At 43.4% G+C, this 21,501-nt stretch overlaps 1 protein-coding gene across 1 annotated transcript in view; it reads left to right on the top strand.

Moving 5' to 3' along the window:
- Positions 1-21,501, top strand: part of Atp8b1 (ATPase phospholipid transporting 8B1) — a 130,907-nt gene that overhangs the window by 74,779 nt on the left and 34,627 nt on the right. The window contains exons 3-12 of the mRNA XM_052742318.1: positions 5,358-5,455; positions 7,263-7,376; positions 9,450-9,548; positions 9,663-9,724; positions 13,790-13,862; positions 13,983-14,053; positions 15,337-15,419; positions 15,536-15,694; positions 15,974-16,062; positions 19,649-19,839. Of these exons, the coding sequence (XP_052598278.1) occupies positions 5,358-5,455; positions 7,263-7,376; positions 9,450-9,548; positions 9,663-9,724; positions 13,790-13,862; positions 13,983-14,053; positions 15,337-15,419; positions 15,536-15,694; positions 15,974-16,062; positions 19,649-19,839 (1,039 nt within the window). The remainder of the gene's footprint in view (positions 1-5,357; positions 5,456-7,262; positions 7,377-9,449; positions 9,549-9,662; positions 9,725-13,789; positions 13,863-13,982; positions 14,054-15,336; positions 15,420-15,535; positions 15,695-15,973; positions 16,063-19,648; positions 19,840-21,501) is intronic.

Genomic DNA, 21,501 nt, shown 5'->3' with positions numbered 1-21,501 from the left:
CTTTCTAGGCTCTTTTGCTGGTTTGCCTTGTGGTTGTTTAGTTGGTTGGCTCATTTTTGGTTTTTGTTTTGTTTTGTTTTGTCTTTTTTAACAGGGTATCTCTGTATAGCCCAGGCTGGCCTGTGTAACTTTTTTTTATTTTTAAAGATTTATTTATTTTATTTTATGCGTATGGGTGTTCTGCCTGCATGTGTGTATGCACACCACATGTGTCCCTGGTGCCCACAGAGATCAGAAGGTTGCTTTGAATTCCCTGAAATTAGAGTTATGGATGATTGTGAACCATTATCTGAGCGCTGGGAACTGAGTTCAGGTCTTCTGCATGAGTTACTGTGCTCTGAACTGAGCCATCTCTCCAGCCCTGGGCTTGTACCTTTTGGTCTTCCTGTCCCAGCATCCCCGGTAACTGCTGCAACTGAAGGTGTGCACCCCTCTTACACACCCCTCCTGGGTGTTTCTGAGACTGGGGTTCAGTCCTTCACACTGACCTTTTCTTTCTTCTGTGGGATCCCTGTCAGCTTCTCTTCCCGTCCTGGAATAAGTGTAGGGCGATCGTTCTCAGCAGTGCCGTGGAATACCGGTGCCTGGAATGTGTCAGGTCTTCAGTAAGCTCAAACAAAACCTTTAAAGCATGTGTCACCAGGTGTGGTACACACAACTGTACCCCAGCTCTCAGAAGGCTGAGGCAGGATGATAATGAGCTCCTGGCCAGCTTGGGCCACGTCGTAAGACCCTGTCTTAAAGAATAAAACAGTAAAGCTGGACGGTGGTGGCGCACGCCTTTAATCCCAGCACTCAGGAGGCAGAGGCAGGCGGATCTCTGTGAGTTCGAGGCCAGCCTGGTCTACAGAGCGAGTTCCAGGACAGGCACCGAAACTATACAAAGAAACTCTGTCTCAAAAAAATCAAACAAAACAAAAAAAGAGAATAAAGCAGTAGGCGCCGGAGAGTTGGCTTAGCAGTTAAGAGCACTCTGCTTCTTGCAGAGGACCCAGGTTGAATCTCCAGTATCCACATGGCAGTTTACAACTGTCTGTAACTCCAATTCCAGGGAGAAGCCCAATGTCTCTTCTAGCTTCAGTGGGCACCAGGCATGCATGTGGTGCATATACATACATGCAGACAAACATTAATACACATACAATAAAAATGAATAAATCCCTTTAAAAAATAATAAAATAAGCAGGTACATCTGCAAATTGCTACAAATGGAATGGATTCAAGATTATCCTAAGAAACATGCCCCCCCCTTTTTTTTTTTTTGCTACTTTCCCTTGAGTGGGGAAGAAGTGTTCTGATTGCAGATCTTATCACAGTGCTCATGGATTGTTTTGTACTTCCACTTCCATTTTCCCTTTTGATGAAATTGCTCTTGAGCTTGGGAGATGCCAGGAACATTTCCACTTGTCATAACACCACACTTATGATTACCTGATGAGTGGCAGGCAAACCACACAGGGAAACGCTCAGTAATGGTATTGTGATTTTCAAAAATGTAATCAAGTTCATTATTTGCATCCTCTGGCAGCCTGCACTTGATCTCTTATACTAGTATCTGTGTTTCCCAAGGAGTAGGACGATGAAAAGTGAGTCACTGAAAAAGACGAAGTGTTTTCTTAAGTACGACTTTGATTTTTGCAATTGCTGCATGGTTGAGCGTTTTATGATCCCTTACTCATAGATTTTCTTGTCTCTATTTCCCCTTCTAAAAATGGCATGTCACACTCATTGTTATTTTTATCAAAATTGGACCCACCCACTTGTGTGCCGCTCAAAGAAAGGTCATCTCCCTTCAGGTTGATGAAGAATCCAAGGCTGGGGGATGCCGCCTTTGGCCTAACTCCTAACTGATGACATCCATGTTTTGAGCTTTCATGGCAGCAACACATTTGCGCCTTCATATTAGGAGACCAAGCAGGTCTGTGTGCTGTGGTAATAGAGGAAAGGTGACCGTGGTCTCATAAATGATCTTCCCAAGTTGGCTCTTGCTGGCAGAGCGGTATAGAGATTGTGTTCCAAAAGAAGGGCCTAGCCAGCAAAGCAAGGTGGGGGGCAGGCTATACTGGAAGCTCAGAGAGATCAGCTAGATTCTGAGTCTTATGCCACTGGTCCTCTTGCTGATCCTACCAATGCCTCAATGTCCTGAGCTATGAAATATAGATGTTAACCCCTAAGCACCATGCCCAACACACACAGAGAATGGAACATGGTATCTATAAAGCTGATGTAATAGAGGGCAGTAGGAGCCCAGTGTGGAGGAGCAAGACAAAACACAGGAGATGCAGTCTCATGGCCAACTGAAGTCACCTCTGTGTTGGAAGGTCCCTTGAGCCTAAATTTTCACTGAGTGCTGGGCTTCAGCAATAGGGCGCCAATTGATATAGACAGGGAGCAAGCTGAACTATGAATTTAGCATTTCCAATTCATTCTGAAGATACTTTTGGTGCTAATGTGTTTGGAACACATGGAGGACCTGCGAAGAATTCAAGGACAAGCTTGGCATGTTCCAGGCTCCCCTGGAAACCAGTCTGGGCAGGGAGGAGGACACAGTACCCACAGTAAAGTATAGATAGAATAGCAATGGTCACTGCTGTCCCTCTGACTGGCTTGGCTACAATGTAGGATGAGTGTGAAGGAGGGAGGTCTAACTTCTGTCTAGCCTCATGAGAATATGTTCATTCGTATGTCTCAAAGTGTCTTTCTTACCTCTGCTCTAGGGTCAGGGTCAGCTCCATCACTTGAAGACCCATGGAGTGGCTCTGGCCAAAGGGGCAGCAGACAGAAGATGGAATCAACTGTGTTCTTTGGGAGTGGCACTGATAAAGGACATGTCACTGAGGGTTTGAAAGGTTAAAAGCTGCCATATAAATGGGGATTCGATTGGGGTAACTCTGCCTAGAATGTGATGGCTAGTTACATTCACACCTTCTACCTAAGGATTGTGATTTTCAATATTCAAAGACAGAGTAGCCAAATGACAGCTGTCAATGAGCAGTGCACTGGCTTGTTCCCCATGTCCAGAGGGGACACTCTTCTGGAGGGATGGCTATAATCACACAGCCATCAGTGTCTGAGCAATTCTGTCCATACTGGCACAAGAGTAGGCATGGCCAGTGTACAACTGAGGCCACAAGGAAAATATGGTCCTCAAGTCTATTGCTGGAAGTCATGCTGTTGGCCCAACCAGCCATTGGCTATGCTGAGCATGAATAAGCCACTGGAGGAGGCAGCCACAAGTCTCCAACAACTTCAGAGTGACCCAGTCTTCCCTGTCTTGACTCTGGCTATGACTATGAGAAACATTAACTATCCAAGAAGCTTGCCACTCATTAGCTTCCTGTGAAGCTGTGCGTCCCTCCAAGCAGGTGGAAAAGGTATCGTGGGCTACAGGGGAAGATACATGCATCTCATGAGGCTACCATGAAGAACCTCATCAGAATTTAGGCTGTTCCAGCTGTGCTCACCCATGGACATGCCTGTATTTGTAGCAAAGGTGTGGAGTCCTACAGCTACAGGACTTTGGGGAGATCGGGATGTACTTGGCACCAAGAGCCTCTAGTAGGCTTAGGAGTGACATTGGCCACAGGGTGGGAAGAACGGTGGCTTGTCTCCCTTCTGTGATGTGATCAAGATGCCCTGACACAAAACAATGACCTGGGTTTCTACATACTGTTTTTTTGTCTTTCCCTTTTAAGGATTGCACATGGCAAGTAAAAGCAAATGATTGAAGGTCCCACAACCAACCTCATTTTATCAACATGAAGTTATTTCATATTAAGGAGAGCAAATATGTGACTTGTATTTGCTCACAATTCCAGGTTACAGTCCATCATAGCAGGGAACTCAAGGTGACAGGAACTTAAAACAGCTGGTCAGATCACATCCACAGCCAAGAGCACAGAGAAATGGATGCATGTGTGCTCCTTACTCAGATACCTTTCTCCATTCTTATACAGTCCAAGACTCAGATTCAGGGAATGTTGCCACCTACAGTGGACATTAGTCTAATAAAGACACCCCCCGCATAAATATACCCACAGACCAAACTGATCTATCCAGTCCTTGTTGAAACTCTCTTCACAGGTAATTCTAGAGTGTGTCAAGCTGGCAATTAAAATTGACCACTTCAGTTGGAGAGATTAGTGCCCAAAGATATATCTATCTGTACAGGTTTCAGCAGAGTTGGAAACCATGGAGTCACTCTGTCAGTGACCAAAGGGATCCACCCTAGGGAAAATCTAGTTAGCATTATGGTATAGTGGGAATAAAGAGGTGTTTAGAGAGACAGCTGTTGGAAAAGAATGTTCTCCCTCCTCAGCATCAGAGATACTATGGACTTTCTAAAATTTCCTGGAGTTCAGACATAGCAACCACATGAAATGAACTTGGGAAGGTGACAGGCGTTAGTCACCAGGGAAAGGCATGCACAACGCCAATCCATGACCATGACTCTGAAGTGTGGGGTGAGGTGATACCCTTCTTGTGACTTACTCATTCACTAAATGTTTTTAAAAATGTAAATATTAGAAACCAAGTCAATGAAATTGAAAATTTAATATATCTGTGAACTTCTAGATCTTTGGTGTTTTTGTTTTAGTCATGTTTAGAGATAGATTGCTCTTTTAGAACATGAGCAACCACTCAAAACACAACTTGATAGGACTACAAGTGGTCATTTAAACATCTGACATGTACTCTCATTGGCCCCTAGTCTAAATGAAGCTGTTGGCAGGCTTGATTCTTTCTAAGGATTGTGAGGTTGGAATCTGTCTTATTTACTTTTCCTATTGTGATAAAATACCTAAACAAAGGGAACTTAATGAAAAGGGAGTTTATTTTGGCTCAGAGTTCAAGGGTACAATCCATCACGCAGAGAAGTCCTGGCACTAGGAGGTTGAGGCAGCCATTCAAGATACAGCCACACTCATTAGGAGGCAGGTGGAGATGAACACCTGTGTTTGGCTCCCTTTCTCCTCCTTATTCAGGTTAGGACCTGAGCCCATCTGGTGTGTTCACAGTTAAGGTGGATCTGCTACTTCAGTTAATGTAATCAAGATAATTCCACACACAGGCTCACCATGAGCTCTATCTCCTGTGTGATTCTGGACCCCATTGTCAACCCAAATTGACAATGAAGATTGGCCATCACAGGTCCCCCTCAAAGCTCTATGATGGTAGATTTCCATCTTCCACAGATGACTTCCCACCATTCTCCTTCCTTGCTAGTATCCCAATGGCCTCTGTGACGAGGCCATCACACACACAGTGGATTAGGACCCACTCTACAGACCTCCCTTCAATTTGATTCCTTCCCAGTGACCCTCTACTTACAATTTTTCTCTCTTTCTCTTTTAAAGATTGCACCTGGCAAGTCAAAGCAAATGACCGGAAGTTCCATGAACAACCTCATTTTATGAACACCAAGTTCTTTTGTATTAAGGAGAGCAAATATGCGGTAAGTTAATGACAGAATTGTTTTTATACTAGCCCAAGTTTGCCTAGTCAAGTCATGCTTCTCAGCTTCAAACAGTATCTTCCACCTAGGTAATTACTAGCCTGGGGCTATTGATAACCCTCCCCTATTCTACAGAATGTCACTTTTATTAACATTTAACTACCCTGAAGGTTGTTAGGTGTGACTTGAAACAAAATAGAATTATATTAATGGAAACGTCCCCTGTGTAGTGGTGAAGTTCTTGCTAAAATATTTTATGAAAATTATAAAACACCATCCCTGAAAGCCTTTCTTTGAAAGTAACAAGTTGATTCTGCCTCGAATGGATTTAGAGATATCAGAGAGATTTTCACCTAAAAAATTGCTTATTTCTTTAAAACATGATAAAGCATATAGATCAGTAGAGCCGGAGAGATGGCTCAGTGGTTAAGAGCACTTGCTTTTGCAGAGGACCCAGGTTTGGTTCCCAGGACCCACATGGCAGCTCACAACCCTCTATAACTCTAATTCCTAGGAGTATGGCACCCTCTTCTGGCCTCTGCAAGGACCAGGCATGCATGTGGTACATATACACACAGTCAAAACATTCATACACATAAATAAAAATCAATAACCCTATAAGACAGGGTTATTAACTTGTCTGTATTAACTAATACAGACAAGTATTAGTTAAAAGCACAGAGAAACGCATTTATTCCTTGTGGCCACATTGAAAAGAGTAACAATTAAAGCCATCAGTGACTTCCCAATTCCATCTTCCAGACCCTTCTGCGAGGTTAAAGATAACTGGAGCATGAGAAGTGTGCATAACTAAGCTGTCCACCATCATCGCGATGGTCTAGTCAGATCTACAAGGTGATCTGACAAATTGTCATAACTATGTGAAATCTCTTTCCAGGAAAGAAATTCCTCCTCTGGCTTTTTTTTTTCTCCCAACATGAGAGTGTTGAGACATTTTCAGTTTCTTGGGGACCACTGTTTCAATAGTTTGATAGCCAAAGAGAAGGGTGTAGGTGCTTATTCTTAGACTCTCTTTTCTCCTGCGGACCGTTAGAGTACCACAGCTTGTGGCTTAGGAAGCAGAACTTTATTTTCTAATAGTTTGGGAAGTTGGAAGTTCAGAGTCAAGAGGCTGACAAGATAGGTTCCTTATGGAGAATCTCAGGACCAGATCCATGGCTGGCCCAACATCTGGTGCTTGCCCACAAGTCTTACCATTCTTTGGCTTGTAAATATATCATTCCAATCCTTGCTTCTATCTTCTCCCTGTGTCTCTGTATCCACTTCCCCCCACCTTCCTATAAAGGCTCCAGTTCTTAGCTTAGCACTCACCCTGATCCACTGTGAAGTCATCTGGATTTCACCTGCCAGGACCCCATAGACAAGTAAGATCTTGTTAAAAGGCATTAGAGTGAGGGGTTAGTATACATTTTGGAGGACACAATCAACCTGCAAAATGGCTTTTGCTCTTTTGGACACAGTGGCCTTCATCTTCCCTTAATAAAAGGTACTTTCTTGCTCTGTTCATGTTGACATCAATCTTTGCCCCAAGTTCTAAGAGGTCCTGTGGCTCAAGAAGTGTGTTAGCAGGATCCATAAAGTCACAGTCTGGTGCCTGTGTCTTGTGATCTAGACTCTTAAAGTCATCCCAAGCCTGGCTAGAATGAAATACTTTAAGAAAATCTCGGCATTCTTCTGGAAATTTTGGCCCTGGGCTTTGACAGGCTGTGGGAAATAGTCATTTGGGCAGGTGGGTGTACTTGTTGTATGGTACCATTTAGAATAATTCTTTTTTTTCCCCCAACAGAATAATGCAATTAAAACATACAAGTACAACGGACTTACCTTTCTACCCATGAATTTGTTTGAACAATTTAAGCGAGCAGCCAATTTCTATTTCCTGATCCTTCTTATCTTGCAGGTAATGCCCTTTGATGCCTTGACTCTGTGGTCAGTGATGTACGCTGTAGGTGTGCAGCAAGCAGACAATCTCTAACGTGTTTTATATTTATATCAGGGCTTTCTACATAAGGGATCTGTGCCTCATGTGCAGAACCAGCTCAGTGAGTTAAGAAAATAAATGAGGCAGATATTATTCTGATTCTGTTTTGCATTTTTGTTTCAGATATGGGGGTTGAACTTTGAGCCTCATACCTGTTCTACCCCTGGGCTACATCCCCAGCCCTCTTTTCCACTTTTTCAGTTTGAGGCAGAATCTCATCTACTCACCCAGGCAGGCCTTGAACTTGTAATCTTCCTGCCTCAGCATCCTAAGTATCTAGGATAACAGTCCTGAACCAACAGACATGGTCTAACTCTGTTTTCAGAAAACTGATTTTGTACTGATGTGAGTGATAAACTGTATCCCTAAAGTAAATAAAACTAAAATATTTATAAAAGTATTTGTACCTTAAAATTAATTGGATTTTTGTTGCTTGTTTTATATTTATCTTCTTTTTACTTAGTCATCTGTTTTTCCATAAGGATACTATTGACTTTTTATTGATAATTTGTTCATAAAGCTTGTAAGTTATTTTGGTGAATTGGTTTTACATTAGAAAGAAAATGCTTTTTTTTTAAGCCAAGGAGTCCTTATCTGGAGCGTTAGACTTTTATCTGTATAGAAACGGTTACTATAATCAAGGGTCTCTCCACGTTTTAGTTAGTGCTCAGAATCGACCTTTAGTACCTGATATGTGGGTTATAAAGATAACTTAGGCAGTTGGCTTTATCAGATCCTTTATCACAAGGGTTGGATGGGAAAACACAACTGCGATTTACGAATGAAGCTCTAACATGTAGCGGATGTGCATCTGAGAGGGATGTAGGGTATGCGGAGCAGAAAGTATAGACAGAGCAAACACACGAGGAAGAAGTGGCTACTCAACAGATGTTGGCAGACAAAAAGCCTGATAACTTGATCGGAAAGGGTGTGTCACCGGGCAAGTGTCCAGGTGTACACTTCAAATCATGTTAGGTTTCTCTGTGGTCAGTGGACTACTTTCCCTTCATCGACTTCTAGAAGGAAGAAGGCAGATTTACATGCTCGTTATAAAGCTGCGGCACATTTACTTTCTCTTAAGACACAGCAATCTGCATTAAGGTGACAGCAACAGACAGGCTGTTTGCCCGCTTACTTGCTCTCTGTGAGGTAAACACCAGCACATACTCCATCTTGCAGAAAAGAGCTGAGGCTTAGTGTAGTAAAGTAACTTGCCCAAAATCTGAAAGCCTGAATGTGTAGAGCTGAACAGGGCTGAACCTGGGAGCTTAACATCAAAGAACCAGATGTGGTCCAAAGATCAGCAAGTTTCTGACAGATCTTTATTAAAGACATATCCCTTGCACCTGAGATAGTATCTTGATCCAACAAAGGAGATTGCTTTGTTGCCTGAGCCAGCAGCAAGGACCATGATGGGAGCTTTGCCCGATCAGTTGCCTTCAGAAGCAGTCATATCTATTGCCATCTTTTGTTGCATTGAAAGACCCACAGTAACTGGCTGGACACATTGCAGCTCAGAGTTAGGGGCTGCTCTCTCCCCATGCCACCTGCTTTGATTTTTTCTTTTTCCACACAGGATTTCTCTGTGTAACAGTCCTGGCTGTTCTGAAACTCACTTTGTAGACCAGGCTGGCCTCAAACTCACAGAGATTTACCTGCCTCAGCCTCCTGAGTGCTGGAATAAAAGGTGTCCAACCACCACCATCCAGCCCTACTTTGAATTTTTACACAACGGTTTAGATGTCTCCCTTTGATGCCTAGTTAAAGCCACAATGAGATAATTTCTGGGGCCACTGTCTGCCAGACTGTTCAGAAGCCAGAGAGAGCCAGCAGATTGGTTCTTAAATGTCCTTTCCTTGACATGCTCCAGTATGTAGACTTGTTCAATGATAGACATTAGGATTAGCAAACTTAAAATCAGGTCTCCACTACCTGTAAGTTAGGTATGTTTTCATGGGAACATGTGTATGCAAGCTTTTCCTTTTCTTTTAGGCAATTCCTCAAATCTCTACCCTGGCATGGTATACCACACTGGTACCCCTACTTCTGGTGCTGGGCATCACAGCAGTCAAAGACCTGGTAGATGATGTGGTAAGGACTTCTCAAGCCACCTTCTTCTTATTGTTCTGACCTTACTAACATTCATCATTGGTGCTTTATATTTTGAGATGATTCAAATAATACTTCCTCATCTTCCTTCCCAAGGCTCGCCACAAAATGGACAAGGAAATCAACAATAGGACATGTGAAGTCATTAAGGATGGCAGGTATCCATTTTTAATTTAGCTACAAAGATTTCATGCATAAATATGTCTAGAGGCGTACTGAAAGATAATTCTATTAGAGCCTAGAAGTCTATGGCACATTAGCTTTTTTTTTTTTTTTTTTTTTTTGTGTGTGTGTGTGTGTGTGTGTGTGTGTGGACATGAGTGCATGTGCACAGGGTGCCAGAAGTCAATGTTGGGCATCTTCCCACAGATGCTTCTGCCTCCCTTTTTGAAATCATGTCTCTCAAGGTTCTGGGGCTCACCAATTCAGTTAGACGGGCTGGCAAGCAAGCCCGGGGTCTGCCTAGCTCCACCCCCCTAGCACTACGATTACAAGCACGTACTGTCATTCCTGGCTCTGGGGATCGAACTCAGGTCCTCAAAGACTTCATTGCAAGCACTGTACTGACTGAGGCATCTCTTCAGCCCAGTACATTTGTATTTTAATAGTGAGTCATCTCTGATAAAGAGAGATGTTACCTCCCCTTCAGGGCGGTGTAGCTATACCCAAATTGGATTATATGTAGTTGCTGATTGGGCTTGTGCTCCCAGACTACCTAGCACTTCCACGAGCCTGCTGCCTCCAATGTGCTGCTTCTACTTCGACCATTCCCAAATGTGTCCCCTTCAGGGATTTCCTCATACAGGATGTCCCCATACCTTCCCTAGTTTGCCACCTAAAGTGATTTCTCCCCCATCTCCATTTTCAGAACATTTAGTGCTCATTTCTTTTATGACATAAATTGTATTAGAATTATTTGGGTAGGTGTCCCATCTCCTGGTCCAGACTATGTCCTGCATCTCATATGCAGAAAGTATTCAATAGACTCTTGTTGAAGAAACACAGAATGCAGTCAACTCTGGCCAAGTCAACCAACTGAGGGAGCAGTAATGAGTTGTTTTATGAGCAAGGTCCTCAAGGAATGAGTCCAAAGTCAAGTGCTAAAAATGGGAATGAAGGCCCAACTCAAGAGACTGTTTAATGTGTCCACAATTAGGAAAGGAACCCAATTTACAGCCACACATCTACTGTGCTTAGTTCAAAATAGGTGCCACCAAGTTGTAAATGTTGACACAGGTTTTTTTTTTTTTCCTGTAAATAAATGGATTCTGGGCTGGAAGTCACCTCTGAAATCCCCTAGAGTCAATATTGTGAAGAGAGGGTAAGATTCTTTGCCATCCCACCTGACAGTTTAGTGTGCATCCGTGATGTTGGTAATGAGTAGCCCTGAGGCTAGGGAGGGAGTTCAGAGTAGAGCACTTGTCTACTATGCCTGAGGCTCTGAGTACCATCCTGAGAAATACACACGCATGCATGCATGCACGCACGCACGCACGCACGCACGCACGCACACAGGCTTTGCCTTGAACTTGGGCTGAGGAGCATCTCCAGCAGCTCCATGGCCCTGGCAGCTTGTACAGTGGAACCTGTAAGAATGAGGGCCATCAGTGAGGTAGGACCTAGAAGCCACCTCCAGGAAAACTGTCACATCACTCAGAGAGCCCACCAGAATGGCCTCTGCTGTTCCCAGAGTTGGGACATAAAGTTGCTAAGTCCCTTTGTAATTTGGGATTAACACATACATTCCTAAATCATGATGTAAGAAATATTGAAATATAAATTAAGTATAAATTTCTCTTCACTTTATGTTTTGTTTTTTGTTTATGTTTTACTTTTATTATTGTTTTTGGTGCTGGAGCTTGAACTCAGGACCTTATACAAACCTAAACCGGCACTCTATCACCAAGCTGCAGTTACTGAATGATAAGCTAAGATTATTCGTAAAAGTTCTGGCATTGGGGATTTAAATTCTTACGAACTGGAGAAACTTGATATTAGCAAATACTTAAAATGTATTTTAAATTTCAAGTTTTCTGTCGTTTGTGAGCACATGAGAGGACAACATAGTAATTAAATGTCTGTGTCAGAAATTGGCTTGCTGAATCCTGTAAGGTTGTCACAGCCAATAACAAAACACATCTGACACTTTTGCTGCTCATGACTCCTTTTTTGCCTGAGAAATTTTTATGAAGCCTCAGGTATGTGGGTATATAAAATATAGATATAGCCAGGCGGTGGTGGCACATGCCTTTAATCCCAGCACTTGGGAGGCAGAGGCAGGCGGATCTCTGTGAGTTCGAGGCCAGCCTGGTCTCCAAAGTGAGTTCCAGGAAAGGCGCAAAACTACACAGAGAAACCCTGTCTCAAAAAACAACAACAACAAAAAAATAGATATAAATCTATGATTGTCTGATAATAAATCATAAAAATCATTTTAGATCAGTTCTTTGGTGTCAATATAATTCTTTGCCTTTTATTAAGGATGAAAGTACATTTTCATACTAATGGGGTGAATGTGCTTGTGTATTTTTTATAAAGAATTAAGTCTTGGCTGAACATTTGACATTGCAGGACCTAGAACAGCTTTGGGACTTTTCAGAGCTAGTCAACATTTTCTGTAAATTGTTGTTACTGGCACCTCTGCTCCATACAAATACACAGTACAAATGGCAGAGTGAATTTATAGCCACTGAAGAAATTGTTGCAAATTGTATTCCAACCCCAAGCCAGAATTTACTTTTTTTTTTTTTGTTTGTTTGTTTGTTTTTTTTTTTCCGTTTTTCGAGACAGGGTTTCTCTGTGTAGCTTTGCGCCTTTCCTGGGACTCGCTTGGTAGCCCAGGCTGGCCTCGAACTCACAGAGATCCACCTGGCTCTGCCTCCTGAGTGCTGGGATTAAAGGCGTGCGCCACCACCGCCCGGCCCAGAATTTACTTTTTTTTTTAAACAAAATTAAAGTAAGCAACTCAAAACCAGCAAATTTTTTATTTATTTTTTAGGATATCATATAAAGTAATGAACTTCATTATGGCATTTTCATCATATCTGTCATATTTTGCTCTCAACAATTCCCTTCCAGCAATTATTAAAATCAAGCATCCTAATGTAATACAAAGATGTACTATCTTTCTGAGGAATATGACAGGAAATATTAAAATCTTTGTTTCCCACAGTTAAAGAGTTATGTCTCAGCCAGGCATGGTGGTACACACCTTTAATCCCAGCACTTGGGAGGCAGAGACAGGCAGATCCCTGTGAGTTCAAGGCCAGCCTGGTCTACAGATTGAGTTCCAGGATAGCCAGGGCTACACAGAGAAACCCTGTCTCAAAAAAAAAAAAAAAAAAAAGTTATGTCTCCATAAGAACAGAAAGCACTGTGTGTACAGTGTAAACACCACACTCTGTGACAGGTACTGTTCTCAAACCTGGGCCAAGGCATCCCGGCCAGTGTTTATACAGAACCATGGCTGCAGTGAAGTCCTGTGATACAGCTTGGATAAGCACTCCCAGAAACACTTCAGGCTCATTAAACATTTGATTTTGGTTTTTGAGTTGTTGTGTGTTCATAAATCTGTTACTGTTGCCAAACATTTGCCAACCCCCATGGTTACGGGACCTCAGATGAAATAGTAAGCCGGGGTTTCCGAAGCCATGACTTAGTAGTACACCTTTTGTGTGCGTGCGCAAGCCTTTGGGCCTGAGTGTTATAGTTTGATGCTTTGTGAACATGGATTCCTTAGAAAGGAGAAAAGCCTGTGGAATTTAAAGAATGAGAGGAGCCCAGCTTTAAGGCCATTGGGGATTCTTGGTGGCCTGTGGGGGAATCATGCATTCCTGTCCTTGTACTAGCACTAAGCAAGTGATGAGTGACACAGGGGAAGAAAAAAAAAAACAAAACCAAAAAACCAACCCAGGGAGGGACAGCAAGCCCTGAGCATAAAGAGAGGGGTGGCCACTGTCCCCACTATGTGGAAGTGCCACCTGGTGGGTTCTTCCTTCTGTTGGGTAGGGGAGAAAGAACACAGCAAAGTCCCTCTGCCATTGCCTCCCAAGCAGGGTACGGTGACTCTTGTGACATCAAGAACTCTTGTGAAAGGGAGAACTTGTAGCAAACACTTTCCTGTAATCTGCACATTTTTTTCCAGAACCTTTACACCCAGGAAGAATGATAATTTCTTGGCCGGAAACTTAAAAACCCAAATTGTTGTTATTTTTGATGCTTAGGTTCAAAATCATCAAGTGGAAAGACATCCAAGTCGGAGACGTCCTTCGTTTGAAGAAGAATGATTTTATTCCCGTAAGCGAACAACTTCTGCTTCTCTTATTCTCCTCATGCGTACCCACCCCATCCCCCACCCCACCCATGTTCCTTCCACTTTGGGGACCCTGCGTGATAGGTGTCTTTTGTTTTGGGCAGGCTGACATTCTGCTGCTGTCCAGCTCAGAGCCCAACAGCCTCTGCTATGTAGAAACGGCTGAGCTCGATGGGTGAGTGTGTCTTAGGTGGACCTACGTCAAAGGTGGCCTGGAAGGAAACGTGCATTGCATATTCTGGGTAGGAAACCCCGAGACTTGACCTTTGCCTCAGCCACTTGTTGGCAATCTGACTGTCCAGAGTGAACCGAATCCTTTTTTCTATAAAATGGAGTGCTCACTATAAAGGCTGTTCTCTGCCTCCCATCAAGATCACAGCTGAGCAGTGATCAGACTCACAGATGACCATGGACTCTGTTATATCTTCAGAAATGAGACTAGATTCTTTGTCAATAGACAATTTTTAACTCGCTTATCAGTTTTAGAATAAAGTGCTGTTTTTTGAGCCATTTTTGGTAGATTTATTGAGTTCTTAATTGCATGCAGATATTTAATCTTTTGAGCAACTATCTAATTATTACTCCGTGAGGAAGCTGAGGCCCAGGGAGGTGAAGTAGCCTGGCTAAGGTCACACAGTAAGGGACAATCAGAGCTCTGTTCCTTGTGGCCCTTGTTTCTCATAACCCAGATATGGACCCACTGCTTTATGGGGGTCTAGAGTCACAGGGATGGACATCTAGCCTTCCCTGGCTCTGTAGATCAGCCAGTCGATTGTCCATTCTCTGCAGTGACATCGCTCGTATTCCAAATGCTGGGAAATTCTGAAGTTTTCCAGAGACAGAAAGTCCCGTCGTGCCTTGTCATAACCGAATGGTGGAGCTGGGCTCACCAGTCAGCTTCCTAATGAGTGGAGACTCTTGTGTGACTCACAGCCTGGCTCTCCTAAGGGGATGTGCCTGCCTGCCCCCCATGGAGCGCTAACACTTGTCTTCCTTTGTGCTGTGCTTGGAGCAGCCTTGTGGTCTGGGCAGCCTATGTATTCCCGCCACCTCCTTTCCTAGATAGTGCTGCCTTCCAGAAACACTTCCAATTGCCTGCTCCAGAAAGTACGTGGACAGGAGGTGCTGAGCAGGGTGTCTGCACTGGGTCTGTTTTGCATACCATTGTAGTGTGGCAGCACATTGTAGACCAGGTTGGGGGTGAGAGTTCATTTGAAGAGAAGGCTGTGGGTACTTCGTCTTAAGTGGCACAGTGGCACACTTTAGGTTTATAATCTTGCTCTAGCATCAGATTGCCCCATCTAAACTTACAATTAGAGTTTGAAAAAAGAACGTGTTAACAGTTAAGCTTCAGTCACTCCCAGACAGGCCTGATGTTACTTTATGGAATTTTCTTTTTTGTTCTTTTGAGCTCCAAATTGTGTTCCTTTAATTCTGCCTGCCTCCCCTTCCCTGTAGAGAAACCAATTTGAAGTTCAAAATGGCCCTCGAAATCACAGACCAGTATCTCCAAAGAGAAGAGAACTTGGCAGCATTTGACGGTTTGTACAGAACTACCTCACTTGTTTTAAATTCTAGTTGTTTTATTTGGCGTCCATTGGGTAAGCCTGGGTCTTTTGTATTTGACTGACTATGTGAATCACGCCTTTTGAAAAAGGTTTCATCGAATGTGAAGAACCCAACAACCGGCTAGACAAGTTCACGGGAACGCTATTTTGGAGGAAACGGAGCTTTCCTTTGGATGCTGATAAAATCCTGTTACGTGGCTGTGTGATCAGGAACACCGATGTCTGCCATGGCTTGGTCATCTTTGCAGGTACTTCCCAAATGTGCTTTTTGTTCTTATGATTTCAAGAAAGAGCTGAGCTGTCCAGGCTTGACATCCCAGCCCTCAGGAGGCTGATGCAGGAGGACTGATATTCCAGCTAACTAGGACTGTATAGCTAAACCATGACTCAGACATGTTTGTAGAGAATGAGGGGTAGGAAGTGCTTTTCTGTTCTTTTTCTATCAAAAATCACAGAAAGTAATTTTATTGACATGCTTATCAGTCGAATTTTTTAACTATTCATCACGTTGAATTTTCTATTTTTAGGTGCTGACACTAAGATAATGAAGAATAGTGGGAAAACCAGATTTAAAAGAACGAAAATTGATTACTTGATGAACTACATGGTGTACACGGTATTTATTTTTCATTCTAGTAGATGAGAGATTAGATGAGACTGCTGTCTTTTACAATAATTTTGATGTATGTTTTTCTAACGCAAGGCAATCTTACAACTTTATATGGAATGCAAAGAGGCCTGGATACACCAAGCCTAGTAGGATGGATGTAAAGGGAGTCCCATGCCTTTTCTGAGAAATTTCATACTTCAAGCAGGACAGCCCCATCGAGGAGAAAAAATTCAGAGGCTGTCCCCAGGTGTTTTCATGATTGGTTATTGACTACTTAAGAACCAGGGACACTACCATGGGGCCCTTACTGAGTTGTTAGGGTCAGAACCCAGGTCCTGGCATCCCCAACAAGCTGGGCTTGGCCATCCAACCTCATTAGGTCAATGAAACAGGCAAGTACTAGTCAGAAACAGAGAAAGGAAATTTCCTCGGCGTGGCCACACTGGGACAAGAATTCCAAGCCTGTTGTCAGGGTCATGGCATGAGGTTTAATCTCAACTAGAGGGAAGGAAGTGTCCAAAAGGAAGCAGCCTTGGTTAGGTTGGGGTCCCACCCAACACTGACCCATCATTGTTTGAACTCCAGTTCCAATCCTCTGGCTGGTCAGGCTTTAGCCTTTTCCTTTGCCCAGCATTAGATTCCTGGGAAAATTCCAATTACTTGCAGACCATTGTCTCAATAGACTGATAGCCAAAGGGGTGGGCACAGACATTTCTCTTTAAAATATCTCCCCTCTATTAGCCAGGAGTGTTAAAATTCTAGGAACTGTAAAGTGGATTCTATTGTTGTTAGTTTCCATAGTAGTAGTTATCATAAATGCAGATGTGTCTGTGTGTGTGTGCACATGCACTCATGCGCTCTCATATACATGTGAGCTTGCACACCCACCAACCTAAGGCAAGGCTAAAAATAAGGCTTGTTGAGGGTCTTCAAAGCCGTACCCAGGCTCAAGATTAGGCGGATCCATGGGGTTTGGATATATGGGTGCTCACACCTGTGTCTTGCCGCAGCCCAAGGTTACAAAACAAGATGAACAGAAGGCTCATGAGACGAAATCTAGAGGAAATTTGTCTAGACCTCACATGGAATCACACCAGATAGGCACTCAGTTCCCTCAGCAACAGTGTGTGACTGTGTGCGTGCCCTGTTGTCTCCATTGAAGTTTCTTAGAGACTCTTTTAACTGGGGGCTAGGTGTGTAGGCTCCACTTGCCCACCATGCTTCAGATTCCAGATTTCCTGTAGGAATACAGGTAGTCAGCATAAATGGTGTTGTCTGCACAAACAGGCACACTGATCTGTTCTTATAGGGCAGTGGTTCTCAACCTATGGGGTCAAGACCCCTTTGGGGAGGTCATATGATCATTTCACAGGGGTTGCATATCAGATATTTATGATATGATTCATAACCATAGCAAAGTTACAGTTATGAAGTAGCAAAGAGAATAATTGTATGGTTGGGGGTCACCAAAACACGAGGAACTGTATTAAAAGGTCACAGCATTCGGAAGGTTGAGAACCACTATTATAGCAGAATCAGACATAAGGAGCTGGGAAATCCTCCCCAAACCTTAGTTTCCATATGCCAGCCAGAGGCCGATCTTGGAAGCCACCTCCCAAGGAGAGTGGGCTTAGGCCTGCACTGTTAACTCTATTCTACACACACTGAGAATTGCATTTCCAATATTTAGCTCAACCTGAATGCATAAACGCTTCAGAATGTGTAGTTACAGTTTGTTCAAGTGTGTACATACTTACAGCCACAAGAAGTAATAAAACAATCCGAAGACCAACCCTCCCACCCCCAATTTCATAAAAACATTAGTTGGATTTGGAATATTTATATCCAGTGCCATTGTAACCATCACAATGAGAGCACTCACAGATTGTTCTCTCTCTTCTGGGACCATTCGTTTCAAGGAGGTACTTTGAGAGTCTGTGTTCAGAACTTCACGTTTTCCCTGGAAATTTTATTACTCCTGCGAATATATAAATATTGCTAGGAAAATTGAAAAAAGAAATTGAGACAGGGAGGCTGGCTTGAATTTTTTGTTCCAAAAACATACGCTTCTCAACTCCGTCACATGGCACCTATTGTACCTCAGATAATCTTGTGAGCTGTATTAGTTACCTTTCTGTTGCTATGACAAATACCATGACCAAAAGCAACTTAGAGGGAAAAGGGGTTTTATTGGCTCTGGTTCCCACTAAATAAAGTCTGTCCCATGGGAAGACATCACTTAACCAAAGAGGAGTAAGGTGGGCCCGACAGTCAGGAACCAGAGACAGGGAACAGGAAGTGGAACCAAGCTCTAGAACCTCAAGGCCCACCCCTCAATGATATTTTTCCTCCATCAAGGCTCCACCTCTTAAAGCTTTCACAACCTTCTCAAACTGTACTTCCAACTGGGGGCCAAGTGTTTAAATACATGAGCCTAGGAGATAGTTCATCCTTCAAATCATTGCATTTACAATGTCACACAGCTCCTATAGCATTGAACCTGTATGAATACCCAAATATGGGGGACATTTCCTCACCTTTCTTAAAAGCAAACAAACAAACAAAAAAAACAAAAAACAAAATAGAAGGAGATGGTGGCCCATCCCTATATTCATAGCATTTGGCTACTAAAACAAGCTTGAGAGTTCAGAGCCTGCCTGGGTTACACAGTAAGACCTATCTCAGAAAACAAAACAGGGAAAGCAATATAGCTCAGTTGGTAGAGAATTTGCCTAGCATGAATGAAGCCCTGGGTTGGATCCCTACCACCTCATAAACAGAGTATAATGGCACATTCCTTTATTCCTAGAAGTAGAGGCAGGTAGGTCAGAATGGCTATAGTCATCCCCAAGTATATAGAGAGGTCAAGGGGTACATGAACTATATGAGACTCTTTTTCAAAAAATTGAAACAAAACAATTTCCATCCAGTATTTTCTATGATTCTCTCGACACAGTGTTCTTTGAAGTTGCTTCATGCTAGGGTATCTTCCCAAACGATATGCACTGTTTGAAGTAGTAATAGTTATGAGGCTGCCCTGTCATATAAATGACTTTAAGGATAAGACATTAGCTCCTCTTTTGAAAGATGATTTTGTGAAGAAAACCTAGCCTTGTAAATATAAAGCAGTCAGTCACAACCTTATGGATTTTTTTTTTTTTTTTTTTGGTTTTTCAAGACAGGGTTTCTCTGTGTAGCTTTGCGCCTTTCCTGGAACTCACGTGGTAGCCCAGGCTGGCCCCGAACTCACAGAGATCCGCCTGACTCTGCCTCCCGAGTGCTGGGATTAAAGGCATGCGCCCCCACCGTCCGGCTCCTTGTGGACTTTTAAAGCATCCTTACAGTCTTGTTTTTTTTTTTTTTTTTTAATTTTTTCTGGAGCTGAGGACCGAACCCAGGGCCTTGCACTTGCTAGACAAGTGTTTTACCACTGAGCTAAATCCCCAACCCCTCAGTCTTGTTTTTTTTAAGAGTAATGTTTTTACAGTTCATTAAAAGGTCATATGTATGTAAAGTGCTAAATAATGTTATTAGAATCTTTGAAAGGTATGGAGTTGGAAATCCTGCTTCACAATGCATGTCTGTCTTCTAGATCTTTATTGTACTCATCCTGGTTTCTGCTGGCCTTGCCATTGGCCACGCTTATTGGGAAGCCCAAGTTGGCAATTATTCCTGGTACCTCTATGACGGAGAAAATGCCACACCCTCCTACCGGGGTTTCCTGAACTTCTGGGGCTACATCATTGTGCTGAACACCATGGTGCCCATCTCTCTCTATGTCAGGTAAGCCTGGCCTCCCCTTGGCCTCCTGCTTCCAGGCAAGAGTGTAGTACGTTTTTCCCAATGAAGCACCTTCATGTTTAGCAATAACTGTTTCAAAGGTCAAAAGGAAGAAGAAAATAAGTTTCATTTTGGAACTGAGAGCGAGGTAGGAGAAGGGCATGTGAACTTTGAGTATCTCCTCTGTGCCAGGCACTTTATCTTGTCCCCTGTGCAGATAAGGCCAGTGATGGTCCACAGTCAAAGGTGACAGTCATTTGCTTGGTGAGCCCTTCCCAGTGGGTTCCAAAGCACAGGGTTCACAAAGAGTCTGGGAGAAAGTGGAGATTCGGGATGCCGTGGGACGTTCTTCCTTTTCCAGAGCCTCTGTTCTCTCAACAGAACCTTCTTTACTACGATTGCTCCAGCTTTGCTCATCCGTCGGCTTCCTGCTTCCTGTTGCTTCCTCTTGGTAGGAAAGGTGTCCCCTGCTTTCCCTCAGCCTCTCTAAAACGCTGTTTCTCTGTGCAGTGCCAAACCCAATAAAGGTCAAGGTCAGAGCTGTCTGCTCTGTAATTATCCCTCCTTCTCCTCTTTCTTCTTCCTCTCATATCAAAGTTCATGGTTATTGACCAGTTGGATTTGGGACTTTTGGGACTGTGCCTTGTAATGCATAGAATAATCAACCAGTCAGTTATTACCCCAGTGACCAAGAACCCGGAGGCACCCGGGATCTCTCACACTCGTGTCATTGGAAGTTTTTACTTAATTTAAATTTTATTGCATGTGCATTTGTTTTTATTTTCATTTTATTACATGGTAGTTACTGGTATTCTCTGTGTAGGAAGTAAATCCTTGGGCTGCCATCTGTTCAATGGCCACTTTAACAGAAACCAAGATGGCGAACCAAGATGGCAGTGCTAAGGAGATGGATGCCTCAGTGGGTAAAGTGCTCATGGCAAAAGCAAGAAGATGAGTTTGGATCCTCAGCACCCACATGAGAGCTGGACATGCTGGTGTGTGTCCTGTAACCCCAGTGCTTCAGGGAGGGATGTAGTGGTAGGGTACATGGAGACAGGCAGATCCTTGTGGCTCACTGCCCAGCAAGTCTTGCCAAAATGGTGAGCTCCAGGTTCAGTGAGAGACACTATCTCAAAATATAAGGTGGAGAGCCATAGAGAAAGACCCTTGATGTTGACTTGTGACCTTCAGATGCACATGCACGAGCAAGCACACCAGCATACCATACATTGCTCTTCACAGTACTTTTTAAGACAGGCTCTCTCACTGAACCTGAAGTTCACCAGCTAGGCTAGAATGGTTGATGGGGAAGCACTGGAGATCCTCCTGCCTCCTCCCAGTGATGGACTGTAGGCTTAAATTGCTATATTCTTCTTTTATGTGGGAGCTGAGGAATCAGACTTGGGTGCTCAAGTTTGTATAGCAAACACTTTACCGATGGAGTGATCTCCCCATTGCTGTGTGTTGTTATGATTGGGTCTTTCTTTGTATTCCTGGCCTGGAGCTCATTGTTCAGAGGAGGCTGGCCTTGACCTTGTGGCAACCCTCTGCCTCTGCCACCCAAGTCCTGGGACTACATGCATGTCCTACCACACCTGACTCTGCCTGCACCCTTTCATTTCCTTCAGGCCTTGGCTCATGCATTACCTTGTCTCCCTGGCCTCT

Source organism: Peromyscus californicus, unplaced genomic scaffold (assembly GCF_007827085.1).
Source record: "Peromyscus californicus insignis strain IS unplaced genomic scaffold, ASM782708v3 Scaffold_17__1_contigs__length_78620276, whole genome shotgun sequence".
NCBI lineage: Eukaryota > Metazoa > Chordata > Mammalia > Rodentia > Cricetidae > Peromyscus > Peromyscus californicus.
This window is presented reverse-complemented; position numbering and strand designations above follow the sequence as displayed.